The sequence below is a fragment of the Lathamus discolor genome, chromosome 4 (assembly GCF_037157495.1).
Source record: "Lathamus discolor isolate bLatDis1 chromosome 4, bLatDis1.hap1, whole genome shotgun sequence".
Classification (NCBI taxonomy): Eukaryota; Metazoa; Chordata; class Aves; order Psittaciformes; family Psittacidae; genus Lathamus; species Lathamus discolor.
The window spans coordinates 41246361-41266457 of NC_088887.1; the positions used below are offsets into that span (position 1 = coordinate 41246361).

At 36.4% G+C, this 20097-nt stretch overlaps 1 protein-coding gene across 13 annotated transcripts in view; it reads left to right on the forward strand.

Annotated features, from left to right (window-relative positions):
- Positions 1–20097, forward strand: part of DMD (dystrophin) — a 1176091-nt gene that overhangs the window by 589004 nt on the left and 566990 nt on the right. For all 13 annotated transcript variants that reach the window (XM_065677219.1, XM_065677222.1, XM_065677220.1 and 10 more), the window contains one exon: positions 2932–3104. In XM_065677219.1, the coding sequence (XP_065533291.1) occupies positions 2932–3104 (173 nt within the window). The remainder of the gene's footprint in view (positions 1–2931; positions 3105–20097) is intronic.

Genomic DNA, 20097 nt, shown 5'->3' on the forward strand with positions numbered 1-20097 from the left:
AAGCACAGCAGCTACACCACCCCCAGCGACAAGTACAGTCGCTACCCAAATTTTGGCTGCAATGGACAGCGCAGCTACCCCAGCAACAAGTACAGCAGCACTCAGTGCTGCTGGGTTTAAACCACGACAATTATAACTACCAAAATCTTTCCTGTATTACTTCAAATCTAATGCCTGCTCTTCACAAATGAAGGAAAGGCAAATCTGGGTTTCATATATATATATATGTTAAAATAGAACCATCAGATTGTACCTACAGGGTTTAACCAGACCATGGCAGTGTTAGAGGGCAATTATATTTTTTTCTATTTTATTTTTTCTTTGCTTTTCTACCATTCCTGATTTTTCTGCTTGCTTCAAAATAACGTAACAACCTTTGATCACTGCCTCCTTTCAAAAGTCCTGGTAGTGTGAAAATGCTTCTTGTATACAAGGTGGCAATTTGTACTTCTCATGAATCTGTCAAATCAGTATTCACCTTTATCCCAGCAACAAAGCTACTGCAGAGTTTCATACAGCAAATGAAGGACTTTATTGTGTTGAACAAAAATAAGACTCTTTGGTCAATTGATCTGATAAGTTCTCAGCTAGGTGTTTGCAGCATTCATTTGAATGCTTACATATTTCAGAAGGAATAAGGGATGGAAACACAGTTAAAAGAGTTCTAGGTGTTGATGTTGGAAGTTAGGGAGTTTGAAGAAATGGTTGGAGAAAGGTTGCTAACAGAAGCTGTGGATGACCCATCATTGTTCAAGCATCCAAGGTCAGGATAGATAGGACTTTGAGAAACTTGATGTAGTGAAAGATGCCTCTGCCCATGACAGGGAGTTGGACCAGAGGGTCTTTGAAGTTCCCTTCCAACCCAAACCTGGAAACATGGACAGGGCTCTGAGCAGCCTGATTTAGCTGAAGATGTCCCTGCTTATAGCAGGGAGTTGGACTGGATGACCTTTTAAGGTCCCTTCCAACCCAAATTATTCAGTGATTCTATGGCAAAAGATGAATATGGCTTTAGATTTTTATCCACAGAATATTCCTTTCTCTGTGCTGCAGTTTCAGTGAGACATACATGGCTCTATTAAGAATTCATTAAAAAGCAGGAATGGTAAGATATGGCTAAATATTATGACACCGAATGGAGTAGGGAGACATCTATTATTACACTGCTCTTTGAATATGCCTACCTCAAGAATTATCTGAGGCTTTTAGTGGTTTTTTGGTGTATCAGATGGTTTGTCTATTATGATTTATTTTGAACTTTGTTTGCATCTACATCATCCATATTATTGTTTCAAATGCTGAATATCTTATAGTTGTTGACATTTCATTAGAGAAAAGGAGAATATCTTAACTTTAAAAACTTTAGGGAAAGAAAGTCTAACTTCAGGCTAAAATCAAATTGATGCAGTCATCAATCCGATGCAGTCATCAATCCAAGACATTTGAATTTTTTCATGCCTGGCTGCATTATATTCAGGCAGCAAGAGGTACTCTGCAAAATTCACCATTGTAAGGAATCATGAGAGCATTTTTCTTCCTAACACAAATCCCAAACTGAAAAAAATAGAATCCCTGGAACAGGACAGGTAACATGCGCCTTGTTGCACTGAGGCTGGAAGAGCAGCCTACAAGAAACAGAAATGAAAATTTTAAGAATTAATAAGTGCATTTCAGAAACATTTGTTTTGCTTGTGTTTCCTCTGGTAATGCTACATATGGTGTATGTTACCAGGACTGTAGATAAATGGCACCTGTATAAATCAGTTGCATAAAAGGCATGTTTTTCCTCCAAAATCTGCTTTTTTCTTCATTCTTTTTTTTTTTTTTTTTTTTTTTTTTTGTGTGTGATATAATATGTGACTGAAAAGTGAACTTTTAGGTTTTGGTTGATTAAAAAAAATATTTGTGTTGTCTTTCTGATAAAGAACAAGGAAATCACAGAAGTACCAAACTATGCCTGCATCGATGGTAGTCTGAAATTTGCTTGAGGATTTCATTATAAGTCTTGATTCACAAGGAGTATGTCTCTGCTTAGTACTTTTTGTACATTTAATGCTTTTATCATTTAGTCAGTACACAGTGTGTGACACTATATTTCCTCAGCATTGGGGTTTCTAAGAAATTCAGCCATCCAAATGGTCCTAAAGGATTTAGTAGAAAGAGAGACGTTCGCAGAGTAGAAATAAACAGCATATTTATGTATCCCTTTAGAGGGCAGAAAGAAAACCTGTATAATTCAGTCATGGAACTGAACAGGTCAGTAAATAGTTTATTAATGTTCACTGACACTGTATGAAGTTTTAAATGATTTCGCACATTATAAAGATGTTAAAGGTCCAGAGTAGGATCAGTTTATCTTCCTTTTGGTCTTCTAAAACTTAGCATTGTGCAGTTAGGAAGGTATACTGCAAAATGTTTTGGTGAAACAACAAAGAACTGGCTACTTGAAGAATGGTGAATGTTGGGTGAAGGAAATCCAGCAAAAGGCAAAACTAACAATACCTGACAGAGTAATCTTTTCATGTTGTTACTTTGATATCTGTTTAATATCTGCTGAAACAAGTACAAAAGAGAAGTATAAACAGAAAAATAATTAAAGATCACTTAAAGATAAATCTGTAAAATAGGACTTTGTTCTGCTTCTTAAGAAGAATGTAGGTTAAAACAGATGTTACCTTGGTGCAGAGGAATTAATGAGTGACTGAAGTCAGTAGCGCTTTGCTTCCCCTCCAGATTTCTCAGATTCAGTTTATTATGACTTCAGAGAAAACATGGGCATTCAGTCATTATTACCTGGTTATCATAAAACTCTTATAATTTTCAAAGGTATTGTTAAATTAGGATTTCCCCACTGTTTCTTTTACTTATGAACATTTTTTTATTTATTTATAAAAACCAATGTTTTATTTTTCTAAACTCTTAATATTACAGAGCATTAAAGATAGCCTGGAGAGACTGCTGGGTCATGTAGGCATTATTAACAACAAGAAGATGCCAGTTTTGCAAAGTGCTACACCGAGTGAAGCAGCAAATATACAAGAAAAGCTGACTCAGCTTAATCTTCAATGGGAAAAAGTTAACAAGATGTACAGGGACCGACAGGCGTAAGTAACTTTTAAAAATTGCTATTTTTGTTGGCATCTGTTAGTATTTGACCTACTGTTGGTGATTGTTTCCTAATTGTCTTTTTTTTTTTTTTTTTTGCGGAAATGCCTTTTAAAGTCTCAAATGACACTTTCCTGTAACTAAGAGTATATAATGCTTATAAGGAATTGTAATATCATTTATGAGCAAATTTGTAAAATTGGACATGTTTTGACCAACTACCACTTGCATTGGACCAAAATCTAGCATGATATTGGGTACATATTCCCATGTCATTATAACTGACATACCTTTACCCTGAGATAGTATCTGGCATTTACTTTTTTTTACCTGTACTCTTGATTTGAATCTGTGATAGCTGGATAAAATCCATTTTTATTGCAGAGGATTTATGAGTTTGAAGAGTTTGAAGAGCAGTTCTCAGTTTATGTATAATTGTTAGCAACTCTAAATCCAATGTCATCTTTATAAATCTGTATATTAGATATTATATGATAAGGCAGGACAATCAAAAGAAATATAGAAAGGCATTAAAATGATAATAAATAAAGATGTGATCTCCTACAATACCATATAATACCTAGTATTATTCTTCTCCTGGCATAGTATCTCTGATGTTTGTAATCTGGGAATCATATTATGATACAAAATATAGCCAAACCTGATTTCTTTATTCAGACATGGCTCATGTTAGTAGCATATTAGAGAGTAACAATCCAGTAATTTATTTATACTCTGGAGTAGATATCTGATGCTTAAAATTTTTGGCATTCTGTAATAAAATGCCTACTTCCTCTTTCAATTTTTTAAGTAGATGATATATCAGATGTTACTGGCATTAATACAGAAATTTCTATTATGTGTATTATGCATTATACTTGTTTTCAGTATCAGTAATCTAAGAGTTAACAAATAAGTTTGACTTAAAAAGAAAGTCATAGTTTCAAGCATTTATTGAATTACCACAGAATCAGCAGGTTGAGGGAGGTGATTCTGCCTTTCTACTCTACTCTTGTGAGACCCCACCTAGAATACTGTGTTCAGCTCTGAGGCCCTCAGGATAGGAAGGATGTGGACCTGCTGGAGTGAGTCCAGAAGAGGGCCATGAAGATTATCAGATGGCTGAAGCACATCTCCTATGACAGGCTGGAGAAGAGAAGGCTCCGGGGAGAACTCGGAGCAGCCTTTCAGTACCTAAAGGGGGCCTACAAGAAATCCGGAGAGGAACATCTTACAAGAGCAATTAGCGACAGGACAAGGGGGAATGGCTTTAAACTGACAGAGGGTAGATTTCAATTAGTTATGAGAAAAAAATTTTACTGTGAGGGTGGTGAGGCACTGGAACAGGTTGCCCAGAGAAGTTGTGGCTGCCCAATGCCTGGAAGTGTTTAAGGTCAGGTTTCATGGGGCTTTGAGCAACCTGGCCTAATGGAAGGTGTCCATGCCCATGGCTGAGATGTTGGAGTTAGGTGATCCTGAATGTCCCTTCCAACCAAAAGTGTTCTGTGATTTTCTTAAGAGTCCTTGACAGTTCTTCTGAGAATGTAAACCATTAATCTGGTTGGGAAAATCATTAAAAATATATGACTGTTTTCATTTACTGAAATTGTCCATTCATAGTAATTTTATAAAATTGGCTTTTCAGACAACACTGAAAACTTGACATTCAAAGTTTCATTTCATATGACAACTGCAAAAACAACTCAGAAACTAGTCTTACTTTTTTATTCAGAATAATTATCATGGTTTTAACTTAATGTCCAAATAATGATAGTGTTGTGTAGTAGGAAGAGACATGAATCTAAACATGTAAGCAGTGACTCTAAGAAAATAAAACCTTCCTATGGTTTTATACTGAACTGATTTTGCCCTTGGCAACTTTTGTGTTTTCTTTGTTTAGGATTATTGGTCAACTGCTCTCACTTTGCTGATTTGTACAGAAATATTATTTCAAATGTCAGCCAGTCACTAACTTTGTTTTTAGGTTACTGGAGAAAAATAGGGCAAAGCTTAAAAAAATAATAGAATCATAGCAAAAGATATAATTCAGTAATCTTCATGTCTTCTCTGCTTTGTCTCAACATTTAAAGTGTAAGAAACTGAGACAGATCTATAATCTGGTTTCTAGATTCTCCCATGTGCAGTACTTTTTTTAAACAGTAAGCCTAAATCTGGTTTGGTAAAATAAATTCTTCTGGTTGTCATGATGCCATATACAAATATGAAGGGTAAGTAAGTTAGAAGCAGAGACTAGAGCCAAGCTGCTCACACAGATAATAAAAGGTGGGCATATTTCTGTTGTGCTTTCCCCAAGACTGGCTTTGTCCAAACCCTTACTGGTACAGCAGACCAAGCTATGAGAAACCTTTGGAATCTTCCCATGCATTTTCTACCACTAGCACATAGAGAGCAATTTACTGTTAGCTGAAAACTTGGACCACCAGAACTGCCACTCAGTTGTCCCTTATTTAGACTATAGTGATATTTAGCCAGCAGCAGAAAGTGTTCTGAAGTGAAATGAATTAATATTTGTCAAGTATTTTGAGGTCACCAGATACAGGCAGTAGAGAAGTGTAAAGTATGACTACTCTCCAGCTGGCATTTGCCTGGGTGAGTCATCCTCTTATAGTGTGATGGACAGCAACTCAAGCTGATGATAAGCTTCACTGATGTCTGGAATTTTACGCCTTTCTTTTTGTTTTAAATTTTTTGTTCGTGATGTCTGTCTTATTATGTTTCTACTACTTTTTCAGTGGTTTTGTTTGATGTGATCAATATAGCTTCCGCAGTTTTGAGAGGTGCATTTGGACTGCACACAAATGCCAGGGAGGAAATGAAGGAAGACAGTATAGCCTTTAGCATTTTGCTTCTAGCAGTTGGAGTCCGTAAGGGGTGAAAGTATCCATGTAAGTCTGCCTTTGAGAAATAAATGCAGCTGTGTTTATGAGGTACACTAGTGATGATGATGGTTTAGGACAGATTTTGAATTATTATTGGAGCTCTGTCTTGATTTCAAGGGAGTGTGTCTAAGTGAATGTGAGTATGCCATGTTTGAAAGGTTACAAATATACTATATATATGTTCATTTCTGAATACTGGTTTTAGGAAATCAAAGGGTTGTAACAGCATAGAACTTTAAGTAAATTCAAAGTCAACTATCACAATGATGGAAGAACAGAACAGCTTTCCTTACCCATGTAGTTACAAACAGAGAGCTTACTCTGGATTTCATATAAATCAATAGAATCATTCATATTGATTTTTTTAATGTGAAATAGAATTCCTGGAAGTCCTTATTAATTTCTAGATACTTTATAATTAAGTTTGTAGTGAGTTCCTTTTAATTAGAAATCAAACTAGATTTTTAGTTAGTTTTACAATAGATCATGGGCTAGTTTGACAGAAATTCATTGTTATGGTAAATATTCAAATAGCTTTACAAGGCTAGTTCTTCTACAGTATCTGAAAACTTTGTTTCATATTGTCATTTTAGCATGTTTCCTGTATTTAAACAAGTGTTTATACTGTACTTACTGTAAGCTAACAGGCAGTATTTCACTGGAAAATTGTAAGTAAAAATGCTGTGATCATGCTAGTGTACTTTTTCGGCTTTATTAGAACCTAGGATGAATGCATTGTCTTACTCTTTTCACAAACTCATTGAAACATTAGTCTTCAACTGACTAATTTTTAAGTAAAGCATTTAAGTAAAACATTTTCCAATAGTTGTATTAAGATAACATAATCTAAATTTTGTAAGGTAGTTCCATTACAATGCCAGTAAGAATAACCATTCAGATTTCATTCTTTTTCCTGTCCTTGTACCAGACATTAACAATCTTTGCAGCAGCTTTAGATACTGTTTTTTTTATATTAATCATGACTTTTTAGGAAGTGATGCTAACACCAGGTCCCTATATATCTTCAGTGAGAACACACAATATTTGAAAAAAAACCCAATAAATAATATAAAATAGATTTGTAAATGAATGTCTTATATGACTTATAACTTATCAACTTACTACTTATCGAAGACACTGTTTCTTTTGTCTGGATATGTCTGCCTCAGTCTTCTTTCTGTGAACAGCACGTACTCACTAAAAGTGTTCATTTCTAACAGTGTCAGAAGTCATCATAGCATCATAGAATAGTTAGGGTTGGAAAGGACCTTAAGGTCATCTAGTTCCAGCCCCCCTGCCATGGGCACAGACACCTCACACTAAACCATCCCACACAAGGCTTCATCCAACCTGGCCTTGAACACTGCCAGGGATAGAGCATTCACAGCTTCCTTGGGCAGCCCATTGCAGTGTCTCATCACCCTAACAGGAAAGAACTTCCTCCTCATATCCAATCTAAAATTCTCGTGTTTAAGTTTTAACCTGTTACCCCTTGTCCTATCACTACAGACCCTAATGAAGAGGCCCTCCCCAGCATCCTTACATGCCCCCTTCAGATACTGGAAGGCTGCTATGAGGTCTCCATGCAGCCTTCTCTTCTCCAGGGTGAACAGCCCCAACTTTCTCAGCCTGTCTTCATACAGGAGGTGCTCCAGTCCCCTGATCACCCTCGTGGCCCTCCTCTGGACTTGTTCCAGCAGTTCCATGTCCTTTTTATGTTGAGGACACCAGAACTGCACACAATAGTCCAGGTGAGGTCTCACAAGAGCAGAGTGAGACAAGGGCACAATCACCTCCTTCAACCTGCTGGTCACACTGCTTTTGATGCAGCACAGGATACTGTCGGCTTTCTAGGCTGTGAGCACACACTGCCAGCTCATGTTCATTTTCTCTTCGACCAACACCCCCAAGTCCTTCTCCGCAGGGCTGCTCTGAACCTCTGCCCAACCTGTAGCTGTGCCTGGGATTGCTCTGACCCAGGTAGCAGTACCTTGCACTTGGCATGGTTAAACTTCATGAGGTTGGCATCAGCCCACCTCACAAGCTTGTCAAGATCCCTCTGGATGGCATTCCTTCCCTCCAGCGTATCAACCAAACCACACAGCTTGGTGTCATTGGCAAACTTGCTGAGGGCACATTCAATCCCACTGTGCATGAAATCAACAAAGATGTTGAACAAGACCGGTCCCAACACTGATCCCTGAGAGACACCACTCGTTACTGATCTCCTTCCAGACACTGAGCCTTTGACCACAACTCTTCGCATGTGGCCATTCAGCCAGTTCTTTATCCACCGAGTAGTCCACCTATCAAATTGATATCTCTCCAATTTAGAGACAAGGATGTCGTGTGGGACAGTGTTGAACACTTTGCACAAGTCCAGGTAGATGACGTCAACTGCTCTGCCCTTGTCCATCTGTTCTATAGCCCCATCATAGAAGGCCACCAGATTGGTCAGGCAGTTTTTCCCCTTAGTGAAGCCATGCTGGCTGTCACCAAGCACCTTGTTGTTTTTCATGTGCCTTGGCATGTCTTTCAGGAGAATGTGCTCCAAGATTTTGCCAGGCACAGAGGTGAGACTGACTGGTCTGTAATTCCCTGGGTCATCCATTTTCCCCTTCTTGAAAATGGGGGTTATATTACCCATTTTCCAGTCGTCGGGCACTTCACCTGACTGCCACAATTTTTCAAGTCATCGAATCAATAAAGTACAACGAATTTTTCCAGAACAGAACAACCATGCATTAATTTTAAATATTTCTATAGAAGCAGCAAATCACTCACAAAGAATATAAAATAAATTAAAATAGAAAATCCACAAGGCAGAAAAACAACAACAACAAAGAAAAAAACACTCACAAGAATCTAATTTAAAAGCAAAATGCTTAAATTTTACAGATGTTACAGACCTTGAACATTTTCAAAACTGTTTCTTGACCATGAGTTAAAAATCTAATGGATCCCTCATATTAATTTCAGGCAACTAATTTTTATCTTTTTCTTGTTTTAAAGAATTAGCTGCCAGGACATATATATAGACTAGATTAATACTCTTCTAATTAATCTGAAATCTACTAAAAACTAAAGGTTCTGAGAGAATGTATGGAATTTGATGCCAGATAGCTTTACAAAGTGTTTCTTAGTAATTCTGAAAGGAGTAAAGGGGTGATATGATAGTCTTATATTAGAAAAGATCCCAAATCCATAGTAATGGTGCGAAAACAAATTGATGGCTTTTATAAAAGTCACAAATAATAGCAATTTTTATAGCAAGAAGAATAAACCATAAAGAGGTAGTTAATAAGCTGATACTAAGAATTATTTTAACTTTTGAACAGCAGCACAACTGTCACCTATTTGATTAGATTGGTAAGTCCTAATGAAAAATGTGTGTTATACATAAAGAATCTATTCATTGGCAGAGAAATAATAAAGTTTCTCAGTTGTGGATTCCCAGTTTCCATCTGTGACACCAACAATGCTTTGTAAATGTGAAGTCATTGAAGACATAGGTCATCTGATCTGCCTTCAGCTATGCAAGTTTTATTTATTTATTTTACAGTACTTGTCTTGATTCTTTCTCTATTAAATACTCTCAGGCAATTCCTTCACAGTTTAACAATTGTACTATATAAGGAGTCTCTTGACTTTTCAGGGGGATGAGATGAGATAAGACTATACACATTACTTTTAGATAGATAAAATTAGGGGAGATTAATCTTAACCTAGAAAGAATAACAAAACAATGCAGTTTAATTTATAGCTAAACATATTGTTATATATCTCTTTTTCACTAAGCCCAGTCAGCATTTCTTTGTTCCTTGCCTTAACTCTGATAAAGTTAATGACAAGAATGAATGCTACCGACTTTGTTTCAGTACAGGGAGAAAAGCAACTTGTGGAAGGCCTAGGTATTTTCAGAGAAAGGCAGAAATTGTGGCTGCTCCTTCATCTATGAGTATCTGCTCACATATTTCTGTTGAAGTTGTAAGTCGTGTTATCAGACTTGCTTAACCTTGGCTCAGGATTCAAGATAAAAGTGAAAACCAGAACAGATCAGTTAATTGTCAATGAAGGAAATTATTTCCTTTCTAATGTTCATCTCAAAATAGCTGCCATGCCTTAGTTACATGTTGTTGTTGTTCTTTTCCCTTTCTTTCACAGCAATTCAAATTATTAATCTAGACATTTTTAAATGCAGAATGGGGACAGCTTATAATTCTTGACTCTTTCTTACAGCCAACAGTATTTATTAATTTATTTCCATACTATACTTACTGTATAGAAATATCTCCATGGCAGTTGTCTTATAATCTAATTCTTGCAACAGATTTGCACTTCATGTGCCCCCAGACTATCACACCATCAAGTTAACATATTGGTAAGTTTTAGTGGTTCCTTAATTGATTGCAAATAGGTATAATGTATAAGAAACAGGTATAATATAAATGCTTTTTTTATGGGCAATCTAAGTAAGGCTTTCTGCCAATATTTATAATGTAAAGAAATAAAAAACTATAGGAATATTTTTGTTGCCTAGTTTATAACTGGGAAGATTTAATTTACAGCATAAGCTGAAAAAAAATTTTGCCTTACATATGGCCATAAAAATGTCTCTTTTCATAGGGCAATGCATATAAGAACATCTAAATGAAATAGCTACAGGAAATTTAAAATTATTTGTTAAAGCTTAAATAGGAAATCTGAGGCAGGATAAGAAATAGTATTGTAGCTTTTCAGAAGAGAATTGTGTTTATTAAATCACTGTCATACAGGTAGTTTTACAGCTTAACACATACAATTCTTGATATTGGTATTGAAGGTGTCTGTACAGTAAAATGAGGGGAAAACAACTAATTCAGAATTTCTGTTAATAAGTAGATCTGATTATCTCATCTGAATTAGCGTGTTTGTGCTGTGAAAGTGTTTCAGCTGAAAAAGGATCTTGACTGTTTTAAATCACCAACCCGCAAGCCCGACAATTAGCATAACTTAGCATAACTTCACTGTAAAACGCTCAGTGACAAAAATGCATTACATTCATACAAGAATTATTGTAGTGACTTTTCCTGTTGTACAAAATAGAAGAATTTCACTGAAATGTCTGGGAAACATTGCCGCTTAGTCAGGAATATGTGAGCTGTAGAACTATGGGAATGCAAATATGTATGAAGGCAAATATGGGCAGAAGCAAATTGGCTCTGAACTATCTGGATATGAACTGTCTTGGGCCTTCATGTCAGATATGAAAGATAATATGATATTGTGGTCAGTGTCATAAGCTATGAGACCCAGCTGAAACACAGGATATACTTGCTTTAGGGACAGTGCTATGTTAGTGCAGCTATGTAATTCCGCAGATAGTCCTGATTTATATCCAGCTGTCTGAAAACACTGGCGGAGCTTGTTCATGCTTAGCTGCATACATCTATATAGGCATAGCCTAAGACAGTTGCAGTATATCCTCAGGTCTGAAGCTTTGTTTGTGATTACTTCTATTACTTTCTGTAAGTGTTGAGAGTCAAGGTATGTTTTCATTGTTGGTATTGAATCATTACATTGTGCTGTGCAAGAATTTTTTAGCTGGGCAGATATTTAGCTGGGTCAACTGTACACTGAATGAAAGATGGTGTTGCAGGAACTACTACCGTGTCTGACACATGCTGGATGTACTAAGGTGAAGCTGCTTTGCAAAATCCCCTTGATGCTTTCTAAAGTATTGCTGCTCTTTAGTCACCGTGGTGCAGTGTATAGCTACCTTTAAATACTTCTTGGGAGATCATTTTTTTGACAGTAGAGGGAGCCCAGTCTTTTAATATCTGTAGCTAAAGCCAGAAATTGCAATTTTCTGGTTTGTACAATTTTCATCACTGTTATTTCTCAGCTGTGTTCATATTGTAGCTATCATCTAATAAATACAGTTTTCTATTTCCTCCTTCAAGGCAGTTTGAATGCATTTTTTTTTCTTTTATTAAACACTTTAAATATACCCCTCAGTGCCAAAGAGACAAAGAAGGCACGTTTTCAGTAGAAAGCAGCAAGTTTTGCGATAATCATAGAACTTTCTAGTAATGGTTTTGAGACTTAAGAAGCAGAGTTGGTCAGCTTTCAGATTTCCTTTTCTTGAAAGGCAAGCCAGTGTTTGAGGTTGTTTGGACAAAACCAGTCGATACTTCAGATTTGATCAAGAATATTACAGGAATTGACCTGAAAAAAAAAAAAAACAAAAAAACAATTTTAATTGGTTTATTCTTATAGCACTAAATACACTCCACATTGCTAGTTTAATTTTGTAATCTATGCCCTTTAATTTAGTCTTGTATTTATTTATCTGAGGAGCCACAAATATATTTGTATTTAACACAGAAAATAAATTCCCTTCTTAAATTGAAGCAGAGCATTCCAGAGATTTTTCTGTCAAAGAAAGCAAAATGCCTGTTTTCCATTCATTGTTATTTCAGGGGAACTATATCACTGAACCAGTGCACGGATATCTTTCTGATGCTACATTCTTTGTTGCTTCCTGGAATATATAGTTTCTTAAGTGTCCAGTTACGTTTCCAGTAAAAGAGGGAGTAAATCATAGCATGAGGTTGAAGGTGTTACACTAAAATAGAGTATGAGTGACAATTATTTTGCTGTTCTCCTATATCATTACGCCTAATATGACTCAGGAAAATTTGGTTTAGTAATAACTTCAGTACGACCTTGAGGCAATTCTCTATCTATTAGTACAACATGAGGATAATACTGTAAGATTGTATAGCTTCAGTTCTGGGCAGAAGATCTGATTTGTATTTCCTGTCCATGAGTCTTCTATGACAGCAACAAAATTAAAAAGAAGTGGGGTGCCAAGTTTGTGAAACAACAAAAATTCACATATGCTCCTTATAGAAAGCAGAGCATACCTATATTTTGGATCTATGCATGTACTAACTGAATGGTGGGAATATAGGTGCCAAACGAAATGGACCACAGTGACCCTTTGCTTTTCTTTCCAGCATGGTAAAACAAATAGGGTGTTCTTTCTTCTCCCCAGCAACCAAATTTTCAAAATCTTGTAATACTACAGTTATACTTGAGACGGATACTTCCCTTTCAGATATGGTTGAAATCAACTAAAAACCCATAGAAAATATATTGTTGGAAATGAGTGATGGACAGCACAACCACCAAAGTATCATTTCCTTAAAAATAAAAATGTTAAAAATAGAAAGAAAATACATCTTTTATTTATTTAGCCTGTTAGTAATGAAAAAAAATTATTAGAATCCCTTTTGGCAATTTATCTCCATGTGATTACACCTTGCTTCTTAGTTTTTCATCTGTCCTGAGCTACTGATCAAAGTGTTATGTAAGATTGAGCTATGGTGACTTAAAGGAGATTTTAATTTCCATAACTGGTGTCATAGAATCACAGAATATTTCAGGTTGGAAGAGACCTCAGAAACTCTTCCAGTCTAACATGGTGCACAAAGGAGGGTCAGCACCAGTTGACCAGGTTGCTTAGGGCTTTAGCCAGGTAGGTTTTAAAGAGCTCAAACAATAGACTGCAAAACCTCTTGGGAGCCAGTTCAACAGCTTGATTGTCCTCATAGTGAATTTTCTGGGTTTTTTCCTTATATCTAGTCAAAACCTTTCATTTCCCTTTATGCTTTTTGTCTTTCATCCTACCAGCATGCACCCCTGGGAAAAGCCTTACTGCATCTTCTCAGTGACCTCCTCATAGGTGTTGAAAGGCTGTTGTTGGATTTACTGAAGCCATCTCATTGCCCAGTTCCCTCAGCCTCTCCTCAGAGAACAAGAGCTCCAGCCCCATGACTTTCATGGTGATACCTTGCTGAACTCACTCCAGTTTGTTAAAGGTCTTGTATTGGCAGGCCCAAAATCAGACACAGTATTCTAGATGTGCCCTAATGAGTGCTGAGTGAAGAGGGGTAATATTTTCTCTGAATCTGCTGGCTGTGCTGTTGCTAATGCATCTCAGGATATACTTGGTCAACTTTGCTGACAGGGCACATTGCTGTCTTATGTCCCACTTGCTGCCCACAGGACCCCAGATCCTTTTTAGGAGAGCTGCTTCCCAGCCAACCAGTTCCCAAACTGTACTGTTGCAAAGGACTCTTCCTTCCCAGACCTTAGATCTATTAAGGTTTTGTAAGCCTGCCCTTTAGGTATAGGGCTTAAGAGCACTCAGTGCTAGGGAGCTCATTTTACAATAGGAGGCCTTTAAGTGGTTCAGATTCTCAGATCAGAAGAGAACGTCTGAAATTTGTCCTTGCTGAATTTCATAGGGCTTCTACTGGCTTGCTCCTTTAGCTTATCTAGCTCTTCTGAATGGCAGCTCTATACTTCAGCATTTTGACATTTTCACCGCTGATTTCACCCTGACAGGTGATGAATGGCTTGAGAGCAACCCTGTGCAGAAGGACTTGGGGTTACTGGTAGATGAAAAATTAGATATGAGGTTGCAGTGTGTGCTTGCAGCCCAGAAAGTCAATGGTATCCTTTCAGAGATGACAGCAAGCAGCATTCCCAAATATCAGTCTGCTGTCTCAGCATTCTGAGATGCAGCCTCTCTGGTCACAAGGGCTTGAATGGTATGAATTCTCTAACATAATTCTTGACTTAGCCGTCATCGCCTTCTAGGAGTTCACCTTCTCCTCCAACTATGCCTATAAGCACAAAGTGCTGGGAGACCCTACTAGTACTTCTCCTTTCTTTATTGGCGGATTATCTTTTTCACACTTTTTAAAGTTTTTGGATTTTCTTTTTTTTAATGGAAATCTGATGATACTTATTTGACATGAGGGAGGGACTGCATCTGGTGGAAAATTCTGCAAAGAAATTGGGACCTTCTGATATAACTATGCCTCTCTTAAGATGTCTAAAGTCTCATTCATTCATAAAATTTCCTGCAGTGTCTGTCTAGAATCTGCTTGATACTGACTTCTGCAATAAATTAATAACCAGAGGTTATTGTTCTGTGGTCCTGAGGTATCTGTCCACCTTATTTAACAAAGAGTGGCCTTGGATTTCGTGAAGTTCTAAAGATTTGAAAAGTGTTACAGAAGAGGAAGCACCCGCTTCTCAACAAACAAAAAAATGTGAATATAATTTCTAACTAAGAAGATTTCCAGAAATGTCTTTAAGTCTTCTTATCCTTCATCATTTTACTCACACTGTTTCAAACATGCAAAGTCTTTACTGTCAGTTCTAGTTAATAAAATTTCAAAAGCAATACTCTTTGATTTTCTTTTATAACTGTTCAGCAAAGGGCATCTTTCTACCATTTTTATTAGCTATTATTGTAAAGGTACTATGTCTGGCTGCAGAACTGCTTTCCTTAGCCATGAATTTGCTTTCCTAAGTATAATGTGTATTGTTATACACTGAATCCTCTGTACACATATCTGTGTGTGTAGCTGTATGAAACTGCTTCTAGTTACCCCAGTTTAGTTTTTCCATCTCAGATTGAGAGACATTGGTAGTGTAGTTGGAGCCATTTTAAGACGGGTAGAGTAAAGAAACTGTTCATCTTTATATAAAGCTTGTGGTCCAGATTTTATTGACAGACTCAGAATTTTATTCTGCAGAACTGGAAGTGTAGTGGGTTCAGGTTAGAATACATATATGCATAGCACTTGGGTGCATAAAGCTTAGCTGTATGAATGGTGAGCCTGGTCTTGAGGTATAGAGCTTAAAAACACTCACTGCTAGGGATGTCTTTGTGGGCAATAGGAGGCCTTTAAGTGATTCAGTTGACATATTACTTCTCTAGCTCAGATCATAAGACAGCTTTTGAAACTGATCTTCTCATTGTTCCCACCATGATTTCATTTATGCTGCTGAGAAGTGCTCTTGGAACATCTGGGCTAGATTCCTGTCACATTAAAAAAAATCGGAAGATATTCTCTAAGAATGTACCTAATGTGCATCAGTTGCAACTGAACATTTAGTCTACTGGCCCACATTAGAGAGCTTGAAGTGAAATGTAAGCATACCAAATGTGTAAGCTGGAATCATTGGCTTAAAATTAAGCATAGGTTTAGGCAGTTGTTTAGTGCCAGCCTTAGAAAGGAGTGGCTTGTGCTACCTCCTGGCAAACAGGGGAGAGATTTATTTTTCCTTATACCTTTTTGTCTTTTGCAGTAATCCTAACTACTTGAACTGAATTTCTACCTTGTGTACTGATATTATTTTCAGTGAGATTCCCCCCTTGGCCCTCCCTTCCCACCCCTGAAAATACAAATATAAGCAGTATCAGGTCCTGTGAGTCCATCAGTCGGTATCTCACAATAATCCATTATCTTTTGAGAAAGAATTCATAGGGACTAAGGATTAATTTTGTATTATGAAACTGAATTTTCTAAAAAAATAAAATAAAATAAAGAATGCACTAAAGAACGATATGGACTATCAATAATTGTATGATTTGTCTGGTAGCATAGCTACTGAGAAGTAAAATATAAGGAAAATATAGCTGAAGAACATTCCAGATATTCTTTGAACAACCATAAAACCAACAATTTGTGCCATATATTCCCTGAAGTAGAAGGAAATGCTTGTTTTTCTATTTCAGAGAAAGAAAAAACAAAAAGCAACACCATAAATTCATAGTTTCAATACTAATTTAGAACAAGCCAGCACATTTTAAAGAATTCAGATTACTAAGATTTGTGTATTTAGTAGGTGTCACAGATTTCATCCATTATCTCAGAATTGTATGCCAAAATCTAGGTGCTTTTAAAGCTTTCAATATGATGAAATCTTTACCTTGATTTTTAAAACTGATGTGTGAAAATAGGATGCTGACAAAAATAGTAGCTTTCAACTTCCAGACTCACCATTGCATTCTGAAACAGTAAAATGTCTAAACTCATTAACTCCGGAGATTAATGTTTAGGGATACAGACTGGAAAAAAAAGGTTTAATTGTTTAATTATTAATTTTTTTTTTTTTTTTGCTGAAAGACCAATTAACATGCCTCAGTGTTAATATAGGCTATGTATATATTATTACAGCATGTAGAACTATTCTATAATAATTGCAATTTCTTTCTCTGGAGTACTAAGAAATAATAGAAATCAAATTAATTTGGAGGTTTTGTCAAAATAACAAACTTCTGTAAATATCATCAAGACTATTGATGAATATTTTGGTATTTCAAGATGAAACTCTGCCCTTTTGTAAGGTTATGCACTATTATGTCTTCTTAAATGGTACACATTCTGCAATTCAAATTTTAAGTCATGGTATTGTAGGGTCACTCAAGACATATTGCTCACTCATGACCCATGAGATTCATTCCTGGCTACTGCTTTCTGACCAAACCTTTAGCAATGTTTTCTGGCTGTGTAACATAAGACGTTTCTACTCAGATGTCATATAGCTAATGATGACGTGCAAAAATACAAGTAATAATAGATGTTGTCTTACATATTAGATAGTTCTTGAATTATTTCCATATATAGTCCTATTAGCATCTGATTTAATTTTTCTCACAAGCCTGGAAAAAAAAATCACAAATTCACAACATACTACAATGATATGTTATTGTCATTTTACAAATAAGAAAGGAAGAGCTGTGGTATTTGAATAGTTTTTTTAAGATCAGGTACAAATATTCTGATTTGCCAAGAAAATAATCTTGAATTCCACCCCAGCCTTGCACCCACAAGAGGACCATTTCTTTCAAGTACCGTCTTTATGAGTCTACAGAGGAACTGAAATACTCTGACAGCAGGTGTTAGAAACACCAGAGTCTGGAAATTGTTTGCATTTTAATGAGTAGGGAAAGTATTGTCAGTATTGTATATGTGTTGTGAATTATTTCCCGCTTTAGAAAGGACTGCAGTCTTCACTTACGGGTTTGGGTTTTTTTCTTTTTTTTTTTTTTTCTTTCTTTTTTTCCTTTGCTGTCTGCATGTTCTGCCTGAGAAGTGGCAGTCTCTAAGGCAGGATTAGGCGCAGCAGAGGACTGCACTGCAGGAAAGCTGCCTGGTCCCCGTGTAAACCACTGCAGGACCATTATGGGAGCCCCACTAGGGGGCAGTTTTGCAGTGGAAGTGCTCTCAGCGGTATGCAAAGCAAACTAAGGCTAAAATTGCTTTCTCCGGCTTTCCAGTGGATTTTCTCTTTCTGTCAGAATACAAGATACCCGCTGACTAGCTGGAAGCTGAGATAAAACGTAAATGTAGGGAATCACTATGTTGTTCTTTTTCTCTCACATTCACGGGCCTTCATGTACAGCAAAAATGTAGCCCAGACACCTACTGTTACAGGAATCTTTTTCTCTGGGCTTTTTAAAGCTTTTCTACCCTTCCTGACTTATTTATTTTTTTTTCCTCTGATTTCAATGTAGAAACAGTGGGATTAAGAATTTACATTATATGTTATAGAACGTAACAAAGTATTCCTGGATTTCCTAAACAGTAGAAAGACTGTCTATGGTCTTACAAAGAATATTATTTTTTAGAAGCCATTATTCTAATATAATCAAGCAAGAAAATAAAGTTAGAAAACTTAAAGCTCCAATACAGATACCCCAGGCTCAAGCACATGTTCATTATGATTCTGTTAAGCGTTTTTCTTGTTTTCTTTTGTACTACACACAACTGTGTACTTGGCCTGTGTTTATAGCATCTGACAACATGGTAGATCAGTAACAAAACAGAAGGCATAGAAGTACTTAACAGAATAATGTTACATTTTCATATTGTCAGTGTGATTAATGACAAGCACTGAAGTTTGGCAGTAATGGAAAGGAGCAAATGTTACTGCATTTCTGAATTGATACTCTTTAGTAGTAGACACTGTGGGAGTCTGCAAGCCTAGAAATAAATTCCTCTAATAACCATGAGAGTGTCTTTGTCCCTGCAGTACACTAAACAGACCAGCAGTTCTCTTTAATATCTTTAAATCATCTGTCACAATAACATTGTCACTTAAAATAACATTTCTTCTTTCCAATTTTGATGCATGATCAGTTGGTCAATTCCCCAAATCTTTATGCATCCTATAAATTGATATAATATTCCATATCCTGTAGCAGGGAAGAGTTTATTTCCAAGATGCCTGCCAGGGAAGTACCCCTAAAGCATGGAGATCTTAAATATAACCTTAGAATATGGACTGAAGGAACCTTGAGAAGCTGGAATTCCTGAAGTCTTCAGGGACAAAAGGCCACTTAGCTCCTTTGATTTACCTTGAAGCAAGACTTTCCAAACAACATTAAATTCTCTCTCCTGGGAATATGTCAATTTATGAGATTGTCTTTTTTTCCAGACAACAACTTTTCCTATGTCAGAATATCCTATGAAATGTGAATTTTCCAATTCAGGACCAAAATATTTTTGCTGTTTTTTCTTCCCAGGTTTTCCTGCCTAAAAACCTTTTCTACTATGAAATTGGGAAACAAAACCCTTCCCTTTCCTCATTGAAGATGAGGAAAATCCTAATGGCAAACAATGACGTTGTAGAGGGGAATGTAGACTAAGAATGGAGAAATTTTCTAGTTGCTTTACAGGAAGCCTGACAACCTCTCTTGCATTTTCTTTCCGAAGTGGGTTGCTAAAGAGGCAGGCAAGAACATAAATTGTAAGTAAGTAGTCAAACAAGATCCCTTGATTGCTTCCTAATGCAAAGGAGCTTTCAAAGTTCTGCCCAGTATAGGGGGAGCATTCCAGAAAGATAAAGTTTAAAGGAGCCATGATGTAAGAATGGGAAAGTACCTTGAGCAAAAGTGTTTAGATACTGCTAAGATGGGAACATAGACATGAATTTGTTTCTATTAGCTATACCATAAATCCACTCATGATGTCTATAAAACACTATTATAGTCACCAATTTAAGTCTCTGAAGCTGTCGTGTTCCCAACTCAAACTTTTCATTCAAAGTACAAAGTCAGTATTTTTGAATTATAAGAAGAGTAATTGATATGCAAAGAACAGTATATGATGTTTTCCATTCTTTTTTCTCCTTATTCACATTCAAAAAAAGAAAAAAAAAAAAAAAAGGAGAAGAAAATTGATGCAATTCTCAAGCATCAGGCATCTTTCTTTCCAAAACTATAAAGCTTTCAGGAAATGTG